This window comes from Pogona vitticeps, chromosome 1, assembly GCF_051106095.1.
Source record: "Pogona vitticeps strain Pit_001003342236 chromosome 1, PviZW2.1, whole genome shotgun sequence".
Classification (NCBI taxonomy): Eukaryota; Metazoa; Chordata; class Lepidosauria; order Squamata; family Agamidae; genus Pogona; species Pogona vitticeps.
Genome location: NC_135783.1, coordinates 338,152,388 through 338,170,873, shown reverse-complemented (window position 1 = coordinate 338,170,873; position 18,486 = coordinate 338,152,388). Strand labels below are relative to the sequence as shown.

At 41.9% G+C, this 18,486-nt stretch overlaps 1 protein-coding gene across 3 annotated transcripts in view; it reads right to left on the bottom strand.

Annotated features, from left to right (window-relative positions):
* The window catches only part of WDR25 (WD repeat domain 25), a 111,305-nt gene extending 92,854 nt beyond the window's left edge, over positions 1-18,451 (bottom strand). The window contains exons 1-2 of one of the 3 annotated variants that reach the window (XM_020793588.3): positions 18,295-18,451; positions 16,158-16,936 (exon numbers count right to left, since the gene is read on the bottom strand). In XM_020793588.3, coding sequence (XP_020649247.3) covers positions 16,158-16,871 — 714 coding nt within the window. In that variant the 5' untranslated portion in view covers positions 16,872-16,936; positions 18,295-18,451. Of the gene's footprint in view, positions 1-16,157; positions 16,937-18,123 lie in introns of all 3 variants that reach the window. The other 2 variants (XM_078383785.1, XM_078383784.1) reach the window with 2 other exon arrangements.
* Positions 18,452-18,486: the final 35 nt, after the last annotated feature.

Here is an 18,486-nt window from a genome sequence, read left to right as displayed (position 1 = left end):
CTCCCCAATGCTCTTTAACATCTATATGAGGCCGCTAGCTGGGGTCATCAGGGGGTGTGGAGCGTCGTGTCACCAGTACGCTGATGACACCCAGCTCTACATCTCCTTTTTACCAACTGCAGGTGATGCCGTCCTGTCCCTCCAGCGCTGCCTGGGGACTGTACTGGAATGGATGCAGGAGAATGCCCTGAGGCTGAACCCGGACAAGACAGAAGTCCTGAGGGTGGGGGGGCCATAGCTGGTGACTTGGCCGGCTCTCTCTCGTTTGGGGGGGCGACCGTGGCTCCGGTGAGTGGGGTCCGCAGCTTGGGCATACATCTGGACCCAACGCTCACCATGGAAACACAGGTGGCGTCGGTTGTCCGCTCCGCCTTTTTCTACCTTTGGCGGATTGCCCGGCTGCGGCCCTATCTCGACATGGGGGCTCTCACTACCTTAGTGCATGCGCTCGTAATCTCAAGATTATATCACTGCAACGCGCTCTACGTGGGGCTGCCTTTGAGGTTGATACGGAAACTTCAGATGGTGCAGAATGCAGCAGCCAGACTCCTTACTGGAGGGAGAAGATTCCATCACATTTCTCCTATCCTGGCTAGACTGCATTGGCTGCCCATTCGTTTCCGTATCGACTTCAAAGTTTTAATGCTCACTTATAAGGCCCTAAACGGTTTGGGACCTCGATACTTAGCGGAACGCCTTCTCCCACCAAGATCTACCCGGACCACCCACGCGAGCCAGGAGGTGAGGCTGAGGAGCCTGACGCCGAGGGAGGCCCGGAGGGAAAAGACACGAAACCGGTGGTGGCTCCTCGCCTTTGGAACAATCTCCCTCCTGAGATTCGCGCGGCCCCTACGCTGGGTACATTTAAACGCAACTAAAAACATGGCTTTATGTTCAGGCCTTCCCTCCTGCCAGCATTTAATCTAATTTAATTTACTTTCCTCTTCCTTATCTATCTATCATTTATGATTTTTGGTATGTTCTGTTAATAACCGATGCTTTGGATCTATATTACCATATTTGTATATATGCTGTTGTTAGCCGCTCAGAGTGGTATAAATATACCAGATGGGAGGGATATAAATCAAATAAATAAATCAAATAAATAAATCAATATCATTTCTCAAATTTTAAATGAGGAAAAAGAAAACTTGGGGAGGCTTGGCATCCACCTCCCCCCATTGCTGTAAATGCACCTCTCTTTTTATTTTATTTATTTATTTATTTATTTATTTATTTATTTATTTATTTATTTATTTATTTATTTATTTATTTATTTATTTATTTATTTATTTCTATCTATCTATCTATCTATCTATCTATCTATCTATCTATCTATCTATCTATCTATCTATCTATCTATCTATCTATCTATCTATGCCACCCACACTACCCAAAGGTCTCTGGGCGGCTTACAATATTTAAAATACAATAAAAAGGCAAAATAATTAAAATGCAATTAAAAATATATACTCTAAAAATTGCCATCAGACCCACAGCTGATATTATTTCAATTAAAAGCCTTCTGGAACAGGAAGGTTTTGACCTGGTGCCGAAATGTCAGACGAAATGTCGGCGCCAGACGAATCTCAGTCGGGAGGACATTCCATAGTCTGGGGGCAACTGCAGAAAAGGCCCTTTGTCTTCAAGCCCTCTCTCTTATCTCCTTAAGGGACAGCTCTTTCAAAAGGGTCGCCAGGTTAGATCTTAACTGCCGGGTAGGTTCATATGGAAGGAGGTGGTCCTTCAGGTATCCAGGGCCCAAGCCATTTAGGGTTTTAGATGTCAAAAAAAGCACTTTGAATTGGGCCCGGGTAGCAACTGGTAGCCAATGTAACTTAAACAGAATCGGCTTGATATGTTCCCTAGCGGCCCCACCACTCACCAGCCACGCAGCTCGATTCTGGACCAGCTGCAGTCACCGGACCGTCTTCAAAGGCAGCCCCATATAGAGCGCATTGCAGTAATCTATGCGAGATGTTACCAGTGCGTGTGTAACTGTCATGAGAATCTTGCAGTAATTTAGGTAAAATAAATAATAAATAATTACATGCCATCAATTCTGACTTATGGCACCTCTTTCCAAGGGTTTCCAAGTATAGAGTACTCAGAACAGGGGCCACGACATTCACAACATGGGCAGTGTCACAGCACAGTATACACAATCTAAAACCTAAAATATTGAGAAGGATAAATGCAAGAATAAAATGTTGTATGTCTCATCAGAATGATTGAGTGAAGATGGAAAGAATGATATTAACACTTCTTTGTTACTCATGTGCCATCAAGTGGTATCTGACTTACAGTAGCCTTCAGTGGGTTTCTGAGGTATGTGAGATATTAAGGAGTGGTTTTACCATTGTCACCTCCCCACCCCACTGGATTTTTGTGCATTGTTTTATTATAATGATTATATATAACATTAATACTGCACAATTAGGATAATAAGTGCCATTTTGTTGGGGGACATTGGAAAGAACAGTCAACAAAAATTTTCAGAAGCTAATCTGAAAATGTATTCATATTTGACTTCGATTTTCTGTCTCCAGTCCCTCCAATCTGTCTTTTCTCCATTAGCAATGATGTTCCTTTGCAGTTCGAACACTCCATCTGATTGCATACTCAGTGAAAAGACCAGCCCAGAATATTCATTATGAAAAGCCAGAGCAAAGGGCCAACATCTAAGAAACAAAGGATGATGGAAAGAAATATCCACAAACATGTGTACATGTTTCCATTGCTTGGGCACAACATGGGCTATATAGAGACAAGAAAGGTCTAGCAAGAAGCATTGGCAAAAAGTAAAGGTAAAGGTTCCCCTTGACAATTTTTGTCCAGTTGTGTTCAACTCTAGGGGGCGGTGCTCATCCCCGTTTCCAAGCCATAGAGCCAGCGTTTTGTCCGAAGACAATCTTCCATGGTCACATAGCCAGTGCAACTTAGACACGGAACGTTGTTACCTTCCCACCAAGGTGGTCCCTATTTATCTGCTTACATTTGCATGCTTTCGAACCACTAGGTTGGCGGGAGCTGGGACAAGCGATGGGAGCTCACTCCGTCGTGTGGATTCAATCTTACGACTGCAGGTCTTCTGACCCTGCAGCACAGGCTTCTGCGGTTTAGCCCACAGCGCCACCACGTCCCGCATTGACTTTACTCTAATACAAGGGTGGGCACCTTGGGATTCAGTGGCCAATTTTATGCCCAATGATTCTTCAGGGGTTGCACCATTTGACCAAAAATGCCAAAGACCAACAACAACAGCAACGAATAAAAATAGGTGGCTGCAAATCTTTATTTTAAAAAAAACACCACAATATTTTTGTGTGTAGATTAAACAATGTAGAGGGGGTTGCAGCCTATTTAAAAAGTGATTCCTCACTCCAGGAAGCCTCTCCCGAAAACGGTGGGTCCAAGAAAGAATTGGGGACACAAAAGTAGATGAAATGCACCCTTAGCCTACTTCTAATCTAGGAGATCCAGAGTCCAGATGATCTTAAAGACAGGCATGACACCACAAAGAGACCACGAAGGTAGGAGAAAAAGTCAGCTTGTGACTGCAAATAGAATAATTAGCATAACCACAGGAAAGGCAAGTTTGCATGTAGAAATCTTCAGTGCAGCTCAACAACTCCCAGGGCCAGGAGGGAGGGATAAAGAAAGCCTGTGAGAAACTAGAAACACAAAAACCCTTGTAATGTCCTACCCAGGTAAACAGAGAGTCAAAGGCTGCCCTTTTATTACCTGTTTGCACAAATGTGAAATAATTTCTCTCCTGAGGCATTCTGACCTTCAAATCCTCACAAGTCCTGCATTTTTTTTTTCTTACAGGCTTTTCTCCACCAATTGACTGCACACTGTAAAAATGGGTCTTCTTTACTGGTAAATGGACCAATGTTGTATTTCCTCCATTAAGAGACACTCACCAAGATGCTGAACAGCCTCACCTACTGGTGGAGAAGGTGGAAGAAAAACATGAACCGTAGTCTTGAAGCTATCAATGTATAATCATTTCCTAGCACATTTTAAGTGTGTAAAGTGCTTTATAGTATGCAGCTCATTCATAAATCATGCCTCACCAGCAGATTTCAATCACACATATATTTTGCCCTTAGAGCAACTACTCAGTAGGAAGAAAAGCACCCTCGGGGAATGAGCGTTACAGACATCTATCTAGCCAAGGCTTTAGTGGAAGAAGAAACATTTGGAACAATTTAATGGTGATGCGTAGAATGGATCGGGTGTCCCTATTCATAGCAAGGATTAATTTAATTTATCAAAATGATGGTGAGAGGGAGGTCCTTTCAGAAAAAAGCTCTCCTTAGGAGTTCCATTGTACTGTCACAAATATATTTCCCACACAGGAGGTGGGGAAGTTCCATCCACCCCCTATATGTCATTTCAATTATCACCAAGTTTGGGTTTTTTTATAAAACATAAGCAAACCAAAAGCAAGAAGATCAAGAAATGCCCTTTTCTATTAAAGACAAAATTGCTCTAGAAAAAACTATTACTACAGCATAACAACATTCGAAATAAAAGGAAGGATAATACTAACAGCAGTACTCATTAATATGGTCCTCTTTTATTATGTTGTCGTGTCTCGCGCTTCCCCCAAGTAGCCTGATTGGTGTGTATGGTCTGCCCTGTTCTACTCACACAAAACTCTAAAGCAGGTTAGGTTGATTAAGGGTGCCGTATGTGACCCAAGCTCATCCATTGAGGTTAACGCTTGAGACAAGATTTGAACCCACACCTTTCTGGCCACAGCTCAACGCCCTAACTGTTACACAACCTTCTTGAAGGGATGAAAGATTAATCTTAAAATACAGATGCTGTCGGTGCTGCTAATTAAGTAATGTGATAAGAACTGGAATAGAAGGAAAGAAAGGTGGGAGAATGGAGAAGAAAAGACCACAGTCCAAGAATGCTTCAGATAAGAGGCCACTTCCAGTTTGTTTCCAGGAAGAATTCAAAACATTAGTCCTGAAAAACCTGGAATCATAGTCCCACCTTCCACAAGGGCCTATCCAGCAACTAAGAATACAACCAGATGGTTGGGGAAGTGCACATCTGGTCACTCTAGAAAAGATCATTTTGCAAGGAACAACCTCCCTTAAAGTGACCCTTCCATCTGGATTGACACTGATCCTGCCTAGGTTCCCAAAGTAGTAGCCCTATAGTAGCCCTTTCGGCATGGATTGGAGCGGGCTGGAGCACTATTCCCCATATGTCATGTGATCACCAGGAAACAGATCACACCAGACCACTCCATAAATCGTCCAAAATGCAGTCTATTTCCCCATGAATGTATTCCAAGATCATCATCAAAGATACCCACCAGGTGCTTTTGCTTGGCGAGATTAGGTTGACAGCAACCTTTTCTGTGGCCATGCCCTGCTTCTGACTTCCTAGGACCATAACCTCTTGTAGTTCTTCTATCCATTCATGCTTTTGACAGGTCATTAGGTTTGTTGTAGATCACTTTCCTTTGTTTCTTTCCCAGTGGTTTTAAGCCAGTTGCTGGTTTTTAATGCTGTATTAACTACTGTACTCTTTTTAGACTGTATCTTTTTCAATAACGGCCTTATTGTTTTTATGGCGTCCTTTGATATTTATTAGCCTCCCTGGCTACCGTGAATGGAGGAAGCCAGCACGTACACCATTGACATATGTGTCTGTTTTATTTCAGCCCATTGAAAAGAGAGTTCCAAACGTCACATAACAAAGCAGTAGACAGGTAATGGTCCATTTTGGACACAACATAAACTTTTATATGAGATTTTTATATCAACCATCAATCACATTGGTGGGGCATAAAGTGGCCTACTGCTATATGAACAAGCAGAAATGATCCTCAGGCTTTCATGCCCCTCCTTTCTGCATCCAGCACAGCTAAACAGAGAAAAATGGAAGCATCACTTCCCTATTTTAAACTTTATACACCAGCGCAGGACATTTTAGTTCCCCCAGAGTTAACATTTATTAGCAGAATCTGCTCATGGATGGGTTTGGTTTTGTAACAGACAAAACAAAGCTGAGACAAACATTTTCCCAACCAAAACTACCCCATCTCACTACTGGGTTAATTTTTTTTTTAACCCAGCCAACGTAACGGATTGTGGCTCACAATGTTTGCCTCCTTTCAGCAAGCCCTTATGCCAAAATGTATATCCTGGTTGACATATCCTGGCTAGCAGCAGGTTGGCCCCATCCATGGTGAGCACAGAGGAATTACATGGTATGTACACTGGAAATTCCAAACAGGTCCGTAAAATACCATGTAATCCACTCAAAGGAAGTTATCTATCCTAATGGAATAGGGTTAAACTAATTGTAGATTACTATTATGCTAAAACAGGAAGTAAATCTTCATAGTGTCATAAACCATAATCTGATCCTACATCAGGCTTAAATTAAGCAGTTTTTCTCCACTCTCCAACCCAGTTTGACCATAACAACAAACTTTTGTCTTAAATGGTCTCCCATATTATCTGTTATACAAAGCAGTTTGTCTGCAGAGCTTGACCAGGCAGGCAGTTGACTGCATTCAGTATCCCACCCTTGTAATATTCATATTTAATCTAACTGTGCCCTCTGCTGGCTTAAAGTGACACCAAGGAGGGCAAGAGCTAATGTTACAAATAGCTCATGGGGGGGGGGGAAATGCACGGATCATTCCTTCACAAAAGGACATAGGTCTCAAAGGCTGTTTAACATGCACAAACTCTACAGTTTAGATATTTTTATACCTTATAGTACTGTAAATATTATTTTGCCCTCCACTCATTTTAACCAACAGATTGTATTCTCTGCTTTCTTACCAACAGACTTGCAACAATATTTTAAGTTCTCTCCTGCCTAGAAGCTGCCTTTTTGCCAATTAACCTAGCATGTTTGTGATCCTCAGGTCATGAGGGAGGAAGTGGAAGGTAGCTGTGCTATTGTCAGCGTGGGGCTGAGTCAGCAAGACTATCTCACTGCGCTTGGCTCAGCACTGCTGATATCAAAGAAGGTCATGATAGCCAAGGACAAGACATCTGAGTGCTACAGGAGGACTATACAGGCATCAGTCCATAAACATTTAAAGCCGTGACTTTATAAAAATTAAACTACATTGCCAACAAGCCATTTGCTTCCAAAGGGCAAGCAGTCTGAATGGTTTCCAGAACCTTTTTGCAAGCCATCACTGGTCATATACAACACTACATGCATCTGACAAGTCACCCTCCCAAGGGAGTTACAGCTGCAGGTCCCATAAATTTTATAACGAATTGCCCACGTATCAGTCTCTTAAACACAGGAGCTATTGAGTCCGAACATATGAACTTGTAAGAGTGATGGAAAGTTGTCCAAATAAGAAACGTAGGTTAACCATAGAGTCAGGAGGTGCAAGGACATGGATTGGATAGGTAGTGCACCAATACTAACTGAGGATCCTTTGCAATAAGATTTACAGACTCCCTCTTTCTGATGCGCTAGGGGAGCAGCTGAGCTGATAAGGACTCCAGCTTCTCATGGTGGTTTCCTATCTGAGCTCATCACCATGTCCTTCCTGGGGTTGAACAGGTGATAGCTGGGGATTCTGATACATAGGTTTGAGAGAGGATATAGAGTCCCTTGATTCAGTTGCATCCAAAAGTGGTGTGCCCACGACTCCTCACCAAGGACAGTTATTAATAATAATAAACACACCAATCAAGGCATGAAAAACATCTCCATTATGACAAAGGCACTACCTAACCTGGAAGAGAATAGGTCATTATGGGAACCTCCTCTATTTTCTCAACTCTCCTTGTACAGGGCTCTCAAAGGAAGCTCTCTAGATGCAGAGGAGTCTTTTCATGGTAGAAGGAGTTACCTTGTGGCAACATCCTTATTTCTTTCAATGCAGGTGTGGCTCCATACACCAGATTCCAGAAGGAAAGGGAAAGTATTGGCCCATCTGAACCCATTTGCATGTTATCAAGCAACATCAAGAGGCCAGGGATTAATCAGTTGCTTGAATTGTGCCTATTCCAAAAGAAGAAGGAAAGAACAGGGTATGGTTGTACTTCAGCTCCCAGAAGACTCATGCACGGCACAAGAACATTTCTAGAAGTTGCATTCCAACAACAATCTAGGGACCCACAAGTTACGTAGGTCATGCTTTAAAGAAGTGACTCGCATGTCAGAATCATAGGTCATGCTCTGCCAGGGGCTGCTGCGTGCCAGCAACAGAAATGGCAAAACCCAAAAAATAGCAGGACCAGCTCCTCATTCTTGCTTTCTACTATCCTCTTCCCTTTTTCTGCCACTGTCTTCCTTATTCCTCTCCTTATGCTTCTCCTTCTGGCACTCACTCCTCCCCTGCCCAGCTTCTTGACCGACAGGAAATGTACAGTTTGGACCTCTTGCTTTCAGTGGGCTTCTGAAACTAGACCAACTGCCAGAGGCTGCCCATCCCTGATTCAAACCGGGTTTGATTTTTTTTTTCAGCAACTCTTTTCCCTTGATGTTTGAAATCACTTCACTATATTAAAAAAGGGGTGAACAAATGGAGATAACGATTCAAGATACAATTGCTAGCTAAGCAACTGTGATATAAATGGAAGGCAAGGGAACTATTTTATGTGTTACTATACTATGCCCATTAGAGCAGATGTACGCCAGTGCCAGAGCTTCCGAAGCAAACAGCATTGCAGTTTCTTATGCTTCTATAATTACACTGAGTTGGTATTCTTGGCGTCTTACTCTTTTACCTCCTTAGTTAATTAACTAATAGAAAAGTAGTATGAGAAAGCAACATCTCAACATCAGCCAAAGGGGGTGGGGAAGTGTTATTTTACCCTTTTGTGATAACCTAAGAGCTTTTTGCAAAAGTTAGAAATGAGGCATTAGGGATGGCAAAGCATGAAGCATTAACCTGCTGACATGAAGATCTAGAATTACCAGCAGGACACCACAGAACCCTTCCACTAAAACCTTATAATACATAGCAAATGTCATTATGAAAATGCTAAGAAGCATCTAAGTACTTTAATTACAAGCTTAACTTGTGAGCCGTCATTTGAAATCAATACAAAGTAGAATCTGAAAGAAAATTATAGCTTGTAATAGGTCACAGTCAGTCAGAGCATATCAGAAGTTCTGTATCACTTCGGGTGGTGTCTTTTTCTTTTTTCTTTTTTAGCAGTTCCTTTCACTTCAGAATCTGAAGCTTAGATATTTCAACATACGTCTAAAGTCTTCCAGTTGCCTATACTTATTCCTATGGATACAGTGGAGTTGCAACACGCTACTGAGAATGACAGTGGCAGATTTCCTGCCAGCTACACCAAATCACATAGCGTGTGAAATAAATGATGTCTCAGGAACATAGCAGCTCAGAAGAGGTAAGATTAGTTTGGCATGACTAATTTTTTTTTCAGAAACCATACTGAATCTTAGAAACTACAGTCTCCTTTTCTGAGTGCTCACAGGGTGATTTTTAATTATCTGTTTAAGAGCATTTTCTGGTATTGATCTTAAGCTGACCAGCTGGTTGTTTCCCAGATCTTCTTTTGCCTCCTTTTTGAAGAGTGGGATAACATCAGCTCATCTCTAGTCTTTGGGGAATCTCATATCTTCTCCAAGATTTCTTGAAGACCACAGACAGTAGTAGACCCACAGCTTCCTTGCTGTTCCCTTTCCTTCCAGAGCAGTTTTTTTTTTAACCTTTCTTGCAAGTCTGAGCTCATTTTGAACTTTAGTTTTCCTGACTTTCTCTCTATAAGTATTGGCTGCCTCTTTGTACTCTTCCTTCGCCACTCACTCCTTCCACTTCCTACACATGTTCCTTTAAATTGCAGCTCATCTGATAGCTCTTTATTTATTAGGCCTTGCCACTACTCTGGGCAGTTTCCAGCAATAAAGTCAACATACAAAGAAAAGAAAAATCCCACCCAGACCAAAAATATAAAATAAGATATAGCTCTAAAACAAAATAACACATCTAAAAACCAAGATGGCAGTAAAGGTCAAGACTGAAGAAACGGTATAATCATCAAAATAAAACTAAATGACCAAAGGGAGAATATCCTGAGGTGCCTTCCTGAAAAGCAATTTTTTAAATTTGTTTGAATATTAGGAGGGAAGGGGCATGGTGCATCTCCACAGGTAGAGCATTCCATAAAGAGGCAGCCACTCCAGAGAAGGCACAGCACTTAGTCATGGACTTCCTCACACCCATCAGGATGGCCAGCCACAGCATCAACATTTGGGAGGTGTGAGTGGCATAGGAATTCATCTTAGGGGAAGGAGCTCCGATAGGCGCTCTTTGTTCGGCCACCCACCCCCATCTATCATGGAGTCTCTTTTCTTTGAGTATTTCTCACCAAAGGATCTTATCCAGTATTTCTTTGAGCATACCGAAATCAAGTTTCCTAAAATTTTCTGTGTGTTATACTAGTCTCAGCTTTCCCTTTTCTCAGTATAACAAATTGCAAGAGCACATGGTCATTCTGCCCAAAGTTCACACTGTTTCCACCTAATGCATTCAGAGTCCAATATGATCTATGAGATCATCGTCCATAACTTCAATGTGACTGAGAAATCTGTAGCAGACCTCCACAATGATAGCGCTATGATTGCTCTCCTTTGACTTTTAACTAGGGGTCGTGGTGGCGCTGCAGGTTAAACCTCTGGGCTGCAAGGTCAGAAGACCTGCAGTCGTAAGATTGAATCCACGCAACGGAGTGAGCGCCCATCGCTTGTCCCAGCTCCCTCCAACCTAGTGGTTCAAAAGCATGTACAAATGCAAGTAGATAAATAGGCACCACCAAGATGGGAAGGTAACGGCGTTTCGTGCCTAGTAGTGCTGGCCATGTGACCACGGAAGATTGTCTTCAGACAAATGCTAGCTCTATGGGTTGGAAACAGATGAGCACTGCCCCCTAGAGTCAGACATGACTGGACAAACTGTCAAGGGGAACCTTTACCTTTACTTTTAACTAAATGATCTCCATCAGCCTTTTATTCTCCAACTCATGCATCACCTCATATCTGTACACATCCTTTACATGCAATGCTACTCCCCCACCTTTCATGTTTATTCTTTTCTTTTTCTGAAAAAGTTACACCCTTTACTCACTACATTCTAGTCTCTCTTGACGGCCCATGACTGTCAAAAAGGAGGAATGATGAAAAATCCATCTGTGCTTCAAGGTCCTTCACCTTCCTATCCAGGGCCTCATCGTTAATTGCAGTAGGCTGAACACGGTGTCTGGCAACATCATTTGTTCTCACATGGATGAGAAAGGTGTGATGGTCAACGGGCTTGAGGATTCTGGGCAAGCTTTCTGTCATGTTCTTGACCTTTGCCCCAGGGAGACAGTGCAGTTCCCACGATATCCAGTCAGGTCTGCAAACTATTGCCTTTGTATAATATTTATTTATTTATTTATTTACAATATTTTTTAGCCGCACCATTGCCAGTGGCAATGCTGTGTTGTTTCTTAGAGTAAGAGCATACTTCTGGATGTCACCTAGTAGGAGCATTCAGCTCTTGGGTTTCATGTCTACCCTAAATTTATGCAGAAATCTTTCCCATGAAGCTTTCACACTATACTCAGCTGGTGACACCACAACATTTTTTCTGCACCTGATACCTGAGAATTTTCAACGGAGATGCTTCAAGTTGATGCTTTGACCAGGAATTTCAGCTTAAAAAAGAGAGAAATGCTAAAATAAACCAGACAGGACAATTATCTATTCCCAAAACCAGCAAGGGCAAATGTGCGAACAGAAGCAGGCTTGCTCCATATGTGGGTCTTTTTCTGGGGTTGACACTCAAGCTATAAACATATGGCACGACAGCTGGATCTGTGTGCATCACCCCCATATGGCGAACCTTTGAGCTCCAGGTGGCCACTTCTCAATGATGTCCTCTTAAGTCACTAGAGTGACTCCTAACAGGGAGAGCCATTCGACCAGGGAATCAACTACCCTGGGGCAGAGGGCAGGACTCCCTTTCACTGAAGATTTTTAATTGGCAGTTGAATGGCCACCTACCAGCAATGCTTTAGCTGTGGATTTTCTACACAATAGCAGGGAGATGGATTTGATGACCCTTGAGGGCCCCTTCCAGATCTAAAATTCTATGATTCTGCTCTATGATTCTAGACATGAATCAGTGTGCCTGACAAAAGAATAAGCGTCACAAAATCTCTATCATATGGGAAGTTGCTAATGGGAAACTTCTAAAATTCTAATTTATTCCTGTTGTGGTTTCTAACAATAACAGGGCATTTCAAAGATACTAGTACAACTTTCCCTCTCCTAGCCATGAGATTTATCAAAATGTTCATTTTTCCTTTTCCTATTAGTATATAATGTGGCTGAATGCAGTTCCAGCAAGTAGCACTTTATCATATTTAAACAGGTCCTGTCCTCCTTTAAAGCATACAGAATGCCCAAGATGTTTGAGGCAGAAAATCCAATTGGCTTCCCTCTCTCTATGGTAGTATTAGTATAATAATAAACTATGTAATTGACCACCTGCCATCCTTTTAACAGAACACTGAGATCTGTTGCCTGAAGGACGGGAGCTCTAACAGAAAACCTGGCTGTATTTCGAAGAATCACCACTGCAATGTTAAATCCTTAGCAATGAGATCCACTGAAAGGCAATTAAAAAAACAACCCATCCAACAGCTTAGAATACTCTCAAAAGTACAGAAAACAGAAACATTTCATCAAGCTAAGTCAGAAAATACAGTCAGAGCTGAGCACTGGATTAAGTTCTGGGCTCAACCAGAAACAGTAAAAAAAGAATACAAAGGAAACAACAGAATGAAAGTGAATGTTAGAAAGAGATATGAAACTGATATAGGGCACTACTCGTTTCCTTATGAATTAACTCAAGCCCTACAGCAGGGATGGGCAACATATGTCTTGTGTGCTGGATAGGTCCCCTTGGGGACAAAATGCACTGCCAGAACACCGACATATTTAATACTGTTGGGGAGAACATCTTACAAAGTCCCAATTTTTCTGTGTTTCAGAGGCCAGAGTGAGTGAGAGAGAGAGAATCTGCTGCCTGAGGTGACAGTCTCCCTCTCCTTAATGAAAAGACAGTGACTGGCACACAATCTGTACTAGCCCTGCCTTGCCAAGATGTGAAATTTTGTGTACATATAGTGCTAAAATAATTAAGGGAGGTGTAGAAAAAGCAGCCCTGAAAATGAAAGTTCTTTTAAAATTGAGAACTGAACAATAGTTTACTATAGTCATTGCAAAACAATCACCTAGCTCCAACTATGCAACATCACTCTCCAACAACATTCCTGAAAGCTGAACTTGCTTATGTTGCAATGTGTATATATAAAGATTGCATTTGCAGGTCCTAGCTTATACTCTCTGCAATTACAATATTCTAGTTTTCCTGGCCTCTGGTCTTCCAAGACTTTGGTGTAGCAGATGCTTTGTTACAGATCTTTGTTCCTCCATACTTTGCAAAATTTTAGTCAAAACAATGATATCATTATCATAGTAGAAGCTTGACAGATGCTTTATCTGTGTGTTATTGACATGCTTGCACTAATGTAAATAAAGCATTCTTTTTGATAGTCCTATTGTATATTTTATCCAGCTGTAGTTTCGGTTGAATTCTGACCTCAGTATTTGCCTGCAACTTCAGTTTAGTTTTCATATTTTTAAGCATTTGTGCCTACAGTTTCTCTCATAATTGTAAGAATCTTTTCAATACATTTTGGCTTTTTACTTTCCAAAGCACTTTTTTGCTTTTGTTTATTTATTTTTATTTACTTAATATATTTTTACCACATCTTTCTCTTAAAAGGACCTCTGGTAGACACTCAACTGTCAAAGGCCTGTCTGCTTTTTGACAAGACAATTACAAGCCTCAAAACAGCAGCAGAAGGCTAGTGGTAGAGCCCATTGGTACAGCAGAATCTTGCACATTCTTGCACACTCAATGTCATGAGTTCAAATCCTTTAAGTTCAATCACTTAAAGGCTCTTGGGCAACAGGCAGAGTGGACTAGAGTGGGGAGGCAAATGTCATATTGGGGACCCTTGTCACTGCCACTACAAGGATTCATGCACATATGGAACCATTGTGGGCAATATGCTAAGGGCAGGGGTTGAAAAAGTGGATCCTTCCTTTGTGGGCAAACTGCTGCAATCTTTCCTTTCCTCCTACCTGGGCAGTGCTGATGCAAGGCCAGAAGAGTAAAAGAACCAGGTTGAGAGGAAACAAAACATCCAGATTAGCATAAAGTAATTTGTTTAATTAGGCTTTAGTGCACTGTACCAGGTAGGTGGGGCTTGTCAGCCTTGGAAGGCAGCCCATCTAGAAGGAAAACTCCGACTGTAAACCTCCACTGCCTTGTGGCTATATCCATCAATGAAAAAGGCTTCAGGAGTTAACCTTGAGGCAAAATCCGGAGCCGGAGTCCTGGAGGCAGTTTGTGTCGTTGTGGCAACTCCGGCGACATCACTGGAACCAATTATATTGGCTCTTGCCTTTCCATTGGACTATTTCAGCGACGTGGAGAAGGGGGAATCTGCTGCTTGGGTAACAGTCTATCCTCCATATTATTTTACCCAGGCTTCGTGCTCTGGAGAGGACACACTAGCTTCGCATACAGCATTGAAACAACACGGAAAGGGATTGCCACTCTCAAATTGGCCTTCTCAGCCACACTAGACACTGTTCTAAGTCCTCCATATAGAGCACATTACCATAGCCTCTCGGGACTGAAGGATACCTAACAGTGCATTGTACACCTACAAGGTGTACACCATCAAACTCTCATACATAAACATACCATGGGTTGGGCTTTTAGTACTGTATATCGTAAGTCCAACTGCTGGCTGGATAGCTCAGTGATTTAGATATCTGGCTGCAGAGGTTGAGCGTTCAATTCCCCACCGTGCCTTCTGCAAGGACAGCCAAGCTGTGTTGCCTTGGGCAAACCACACAGTGGCTTGGTGCCCCCAGAAGAAGGGAAGGATAAACCATTTAAAACTACTTTAATTTTCCAAATCACATGGTTGAAAAGCAGATTTGAAAAATATAAAATAAATTAGCTTTAAGATATTACTGTGAGATTCCAGCTATAGAATTCTGGGAGTTGTAGAGAAAAAACATACCTTTTTCCACCCATAAAACCCATGGATTTCTGCTAGTTCACTCTACTAGAATCAAAAGAAATGATGCAGCAACTGTGGTGCTTCACATTACAGCATCACCACCAGAACTTGCTGCTGTTGTTATAGAGACTTCCTAGCTACTATGTATGCACTTCCTGTTATGCACTTCCCTTCTTGTGGAAAGCAGCTGTTCAGAGACTAAGCTGGAGTCAATAAGGAACTTTAGGGAACATTGTTGCCTCTGCCAGACTCAAAAGCACAAATGCTACATTTCAGCTTCTCCAGACCAGAGGTGAGCAAAATTCAGAGGTCTGGGGGTTGCAGATGCTTATCCCTGGATCTTGAAGGGCCATACTGTATCTAGTCCTGAATCCCCACCCTCCACAAATGCCACCAAAATGACACGGAGTTTATTGTAAAAATCTCACTTACACCCCCTCTAGTGGCCAAAGAATTTTCTTTAAAATATGCATTGAGAATGTAGCAGGCCAGACTGCTCAAGCAAAACATGGCAAAATTGCCTACCATATCCCCTAGAGGGCATAATTGGGGCTTCTCCAGCTGCTTTTTAAAAATTAAATAAAATTGGTACTATGGCCTCGTTTGGGCCTTAGAGAACAACATGTTGTACATACTTGCTCTACAGCTAAGGTTGATATCTTCTTCTCATCCTCCCCTGCAGCAATTGAAAATTGGTTCATCAGAACATGGGCCCAAAGAAGCTACCTTGCCCCATAATCTCCTAACTGGGCCTGGTATCAAGGTTTCAGTAGAGCTCATGTGTTTCCCCCTCTCCTCAGTTTGTGTAGTCAGTGACACAGGAGCTCACAGTACTCAACAAAGCCTCATCTCATCCAGAGAAACTGTAGGTTCTCCTTGATAATAAATGGATGTCTCCACCATTTTCTGGTGCTAATGTCACAGAAAACAACTCGCGCCATAGGAAACAGCTCACAGGACACTTCAGATGCAGTTTCCTCTATAAAAAGCTTTCTACAACACAAAGACGTTTCACAATATTACCTTGAAGGTTTTATCCATAGATGCAGAAAGCAACATATGGCTCCACTTCTGCTGAGGACACCACTGGATTGCATTTACTGGACCACTGTGATCAGACATCTGAAACACCAGATGCTTAGGAATTTCAGTAACTCCATATTTGGATCCTATATATGGCATGATATACGGAGAAGTTTTAATAGACATTTGATCTCCTTCATTGTCAGGTTTGGTTGCATAACCAGTACTCCCACTGCTGTCTTCAGCTTTATGGAGATCTAGATTTTTTCCCTGTCTCAGTCTTTTGGGGATATAAGGTCGCAGCCCCTGTATGGGGACATCACCACTATCACGAGCTCTCTTCTGCAAGCAGCACTCATTTCCAGAAAGTATTTTCGGATTCAACAAAGGGCTTAATGGTTGGTTATGATTAGTACTTGTTATGTTCATAAAAATAGGAGGGTTCAGTTCCCTGTGATGATTTGTTACCACGGATTTTTTATTCACCTGTAGGTGTTGTGGAAGAGTATCTTCATGCAAAATGCTCCTTCTTGAACTACCAACGTATTGAACAGGCTGGTCCTTGCTTTCAGAAACTGTGCATAACCCACCACAGGTCTGCAGAGCACTCACAGAAGAATCAGTCAGAGTCATTTTATTACTAGGAGCACCTTCAAACTCTCCAGCCTCTGTCTCAGAGTCTGAATCATCATATGCAACAAGTGAGGAGTTCATCAAGTCAGCTGTAATCAAAAATTTCCAATGGCTTCTTTCAGATCCTCAGGGGTAGGTAATAGCATCTACAATGAAAGAAATTGACAATTTTGAGGAAAAAATTAAATAACTCTTTTCAGTATTTTTCTCATTTAAAAAAGCTATGCAATTCAGTGTTATAAGTTTAATAGTAAACCTTCTTTTTCACCACAAACTGGTTTTTATCATGGTCATCTGGACTCTGGATGTGGCAGTGCTACATAATATTGTGTTGTATCCAAACTAGCTTCCTAGGATCTTCAGACAAGAAGTGTTATTTTCCTTCTTGCAGAGCTTTTCCCGTTTCACACTGAGTGATCAACTGCAACAACCTGTAATTTTTGTTTCTCATTTCATGACCAAAATACTCTAGTTTTCTGTGTTTTGTGATTTCTCAGTCTTTGATTTGCTTTCATACCTTTTCACTGATTCACCTCCCAAATCCAGAAAACTCTTAGCAGTCTGCAATAAATCCACAGATCAAACATTGCTTTCTATTTTTTTTAGTTGCCTAACAATTCCATGCTGTACAATAGAACTGAGAATACCTAGTGTAGTATTCCATATAAAACAACTTAGCTATCAAAATTAGGGGGTGTGTCACTTTGAGGTCTATCAGATTTATTTCACTGGGATAATTCATGGATCAAAATGTACTTCAGACATGGCTTCAGACAAAGCTCATGCTGACATAAATCTGTTCAGTTCTTTAAACGCCTCGATATTTTGTTCTTTCTTCTCTTTTTTTAACCCCCTTTAATTTTTCCACTATACTGATACAGACCAACACAGCTACTTCTTTGGAGAACACCAGTGCTGAATTTCTTAACCAGTACCACTCTTTACAATTGCATTTTTTTCATCTAGCAATTAGCATTCGGTAACAAGATGTAACAATGCCTTTCCGACAACTCTGTAAATGTACACAGCTTTTTCTCCTAAGAAAAACAACAGATTGTCATTTAATCAATATTATTTAGCAAAAGTGCAAGGCTCTAATGAGTTGCATTGCACATTTCCCCAGTTTCTTTAGTTTTCTAAAATACAAGTACAGGGACAAGTCTGACCAGGGGAAAAAGTCATCCATATAAAGTGACTGTAGTGTACACATAATGACGAACTCACTGTGTGTAGCAATGTATTCACCGTATTAATTCTTCAACAGCCGGATGCAAAAGAAGACAGGGCTCCTGCATCTTCAACAGCCGTGTAGAAGAAGGGAATTAAAGCTTACCTTAACAAATTCCACTTTCAAAGCTCCAATTAGAAGCACAGCAACCATGCTTGTCTTTCGCACCCCATCGCCTTATTTATAAAACAGGGGAATAGTCTGAGACGCTGCTCTGTAAGACTGTCTTTTCCGCGTTAGGAATACCTCAGGCCAGCCCAAGAGCCCCGCTCTTACCTGCACGGGGGGGACGCCTCAGTAAAGGTTAAAATTAAAGAAGAGAAACACTCGACCTGGTTGCCGACAGGGGGACCCCTTTCGCAGTAACACCGCCGTAAGCCCTTTCCGCGCCTATTAGTACGCCTGGTCTGCTGACGACAGACCTGCTTAAGACGTGCAGGAGAAAAAGTTCCCCAAGGAAACTTGAGC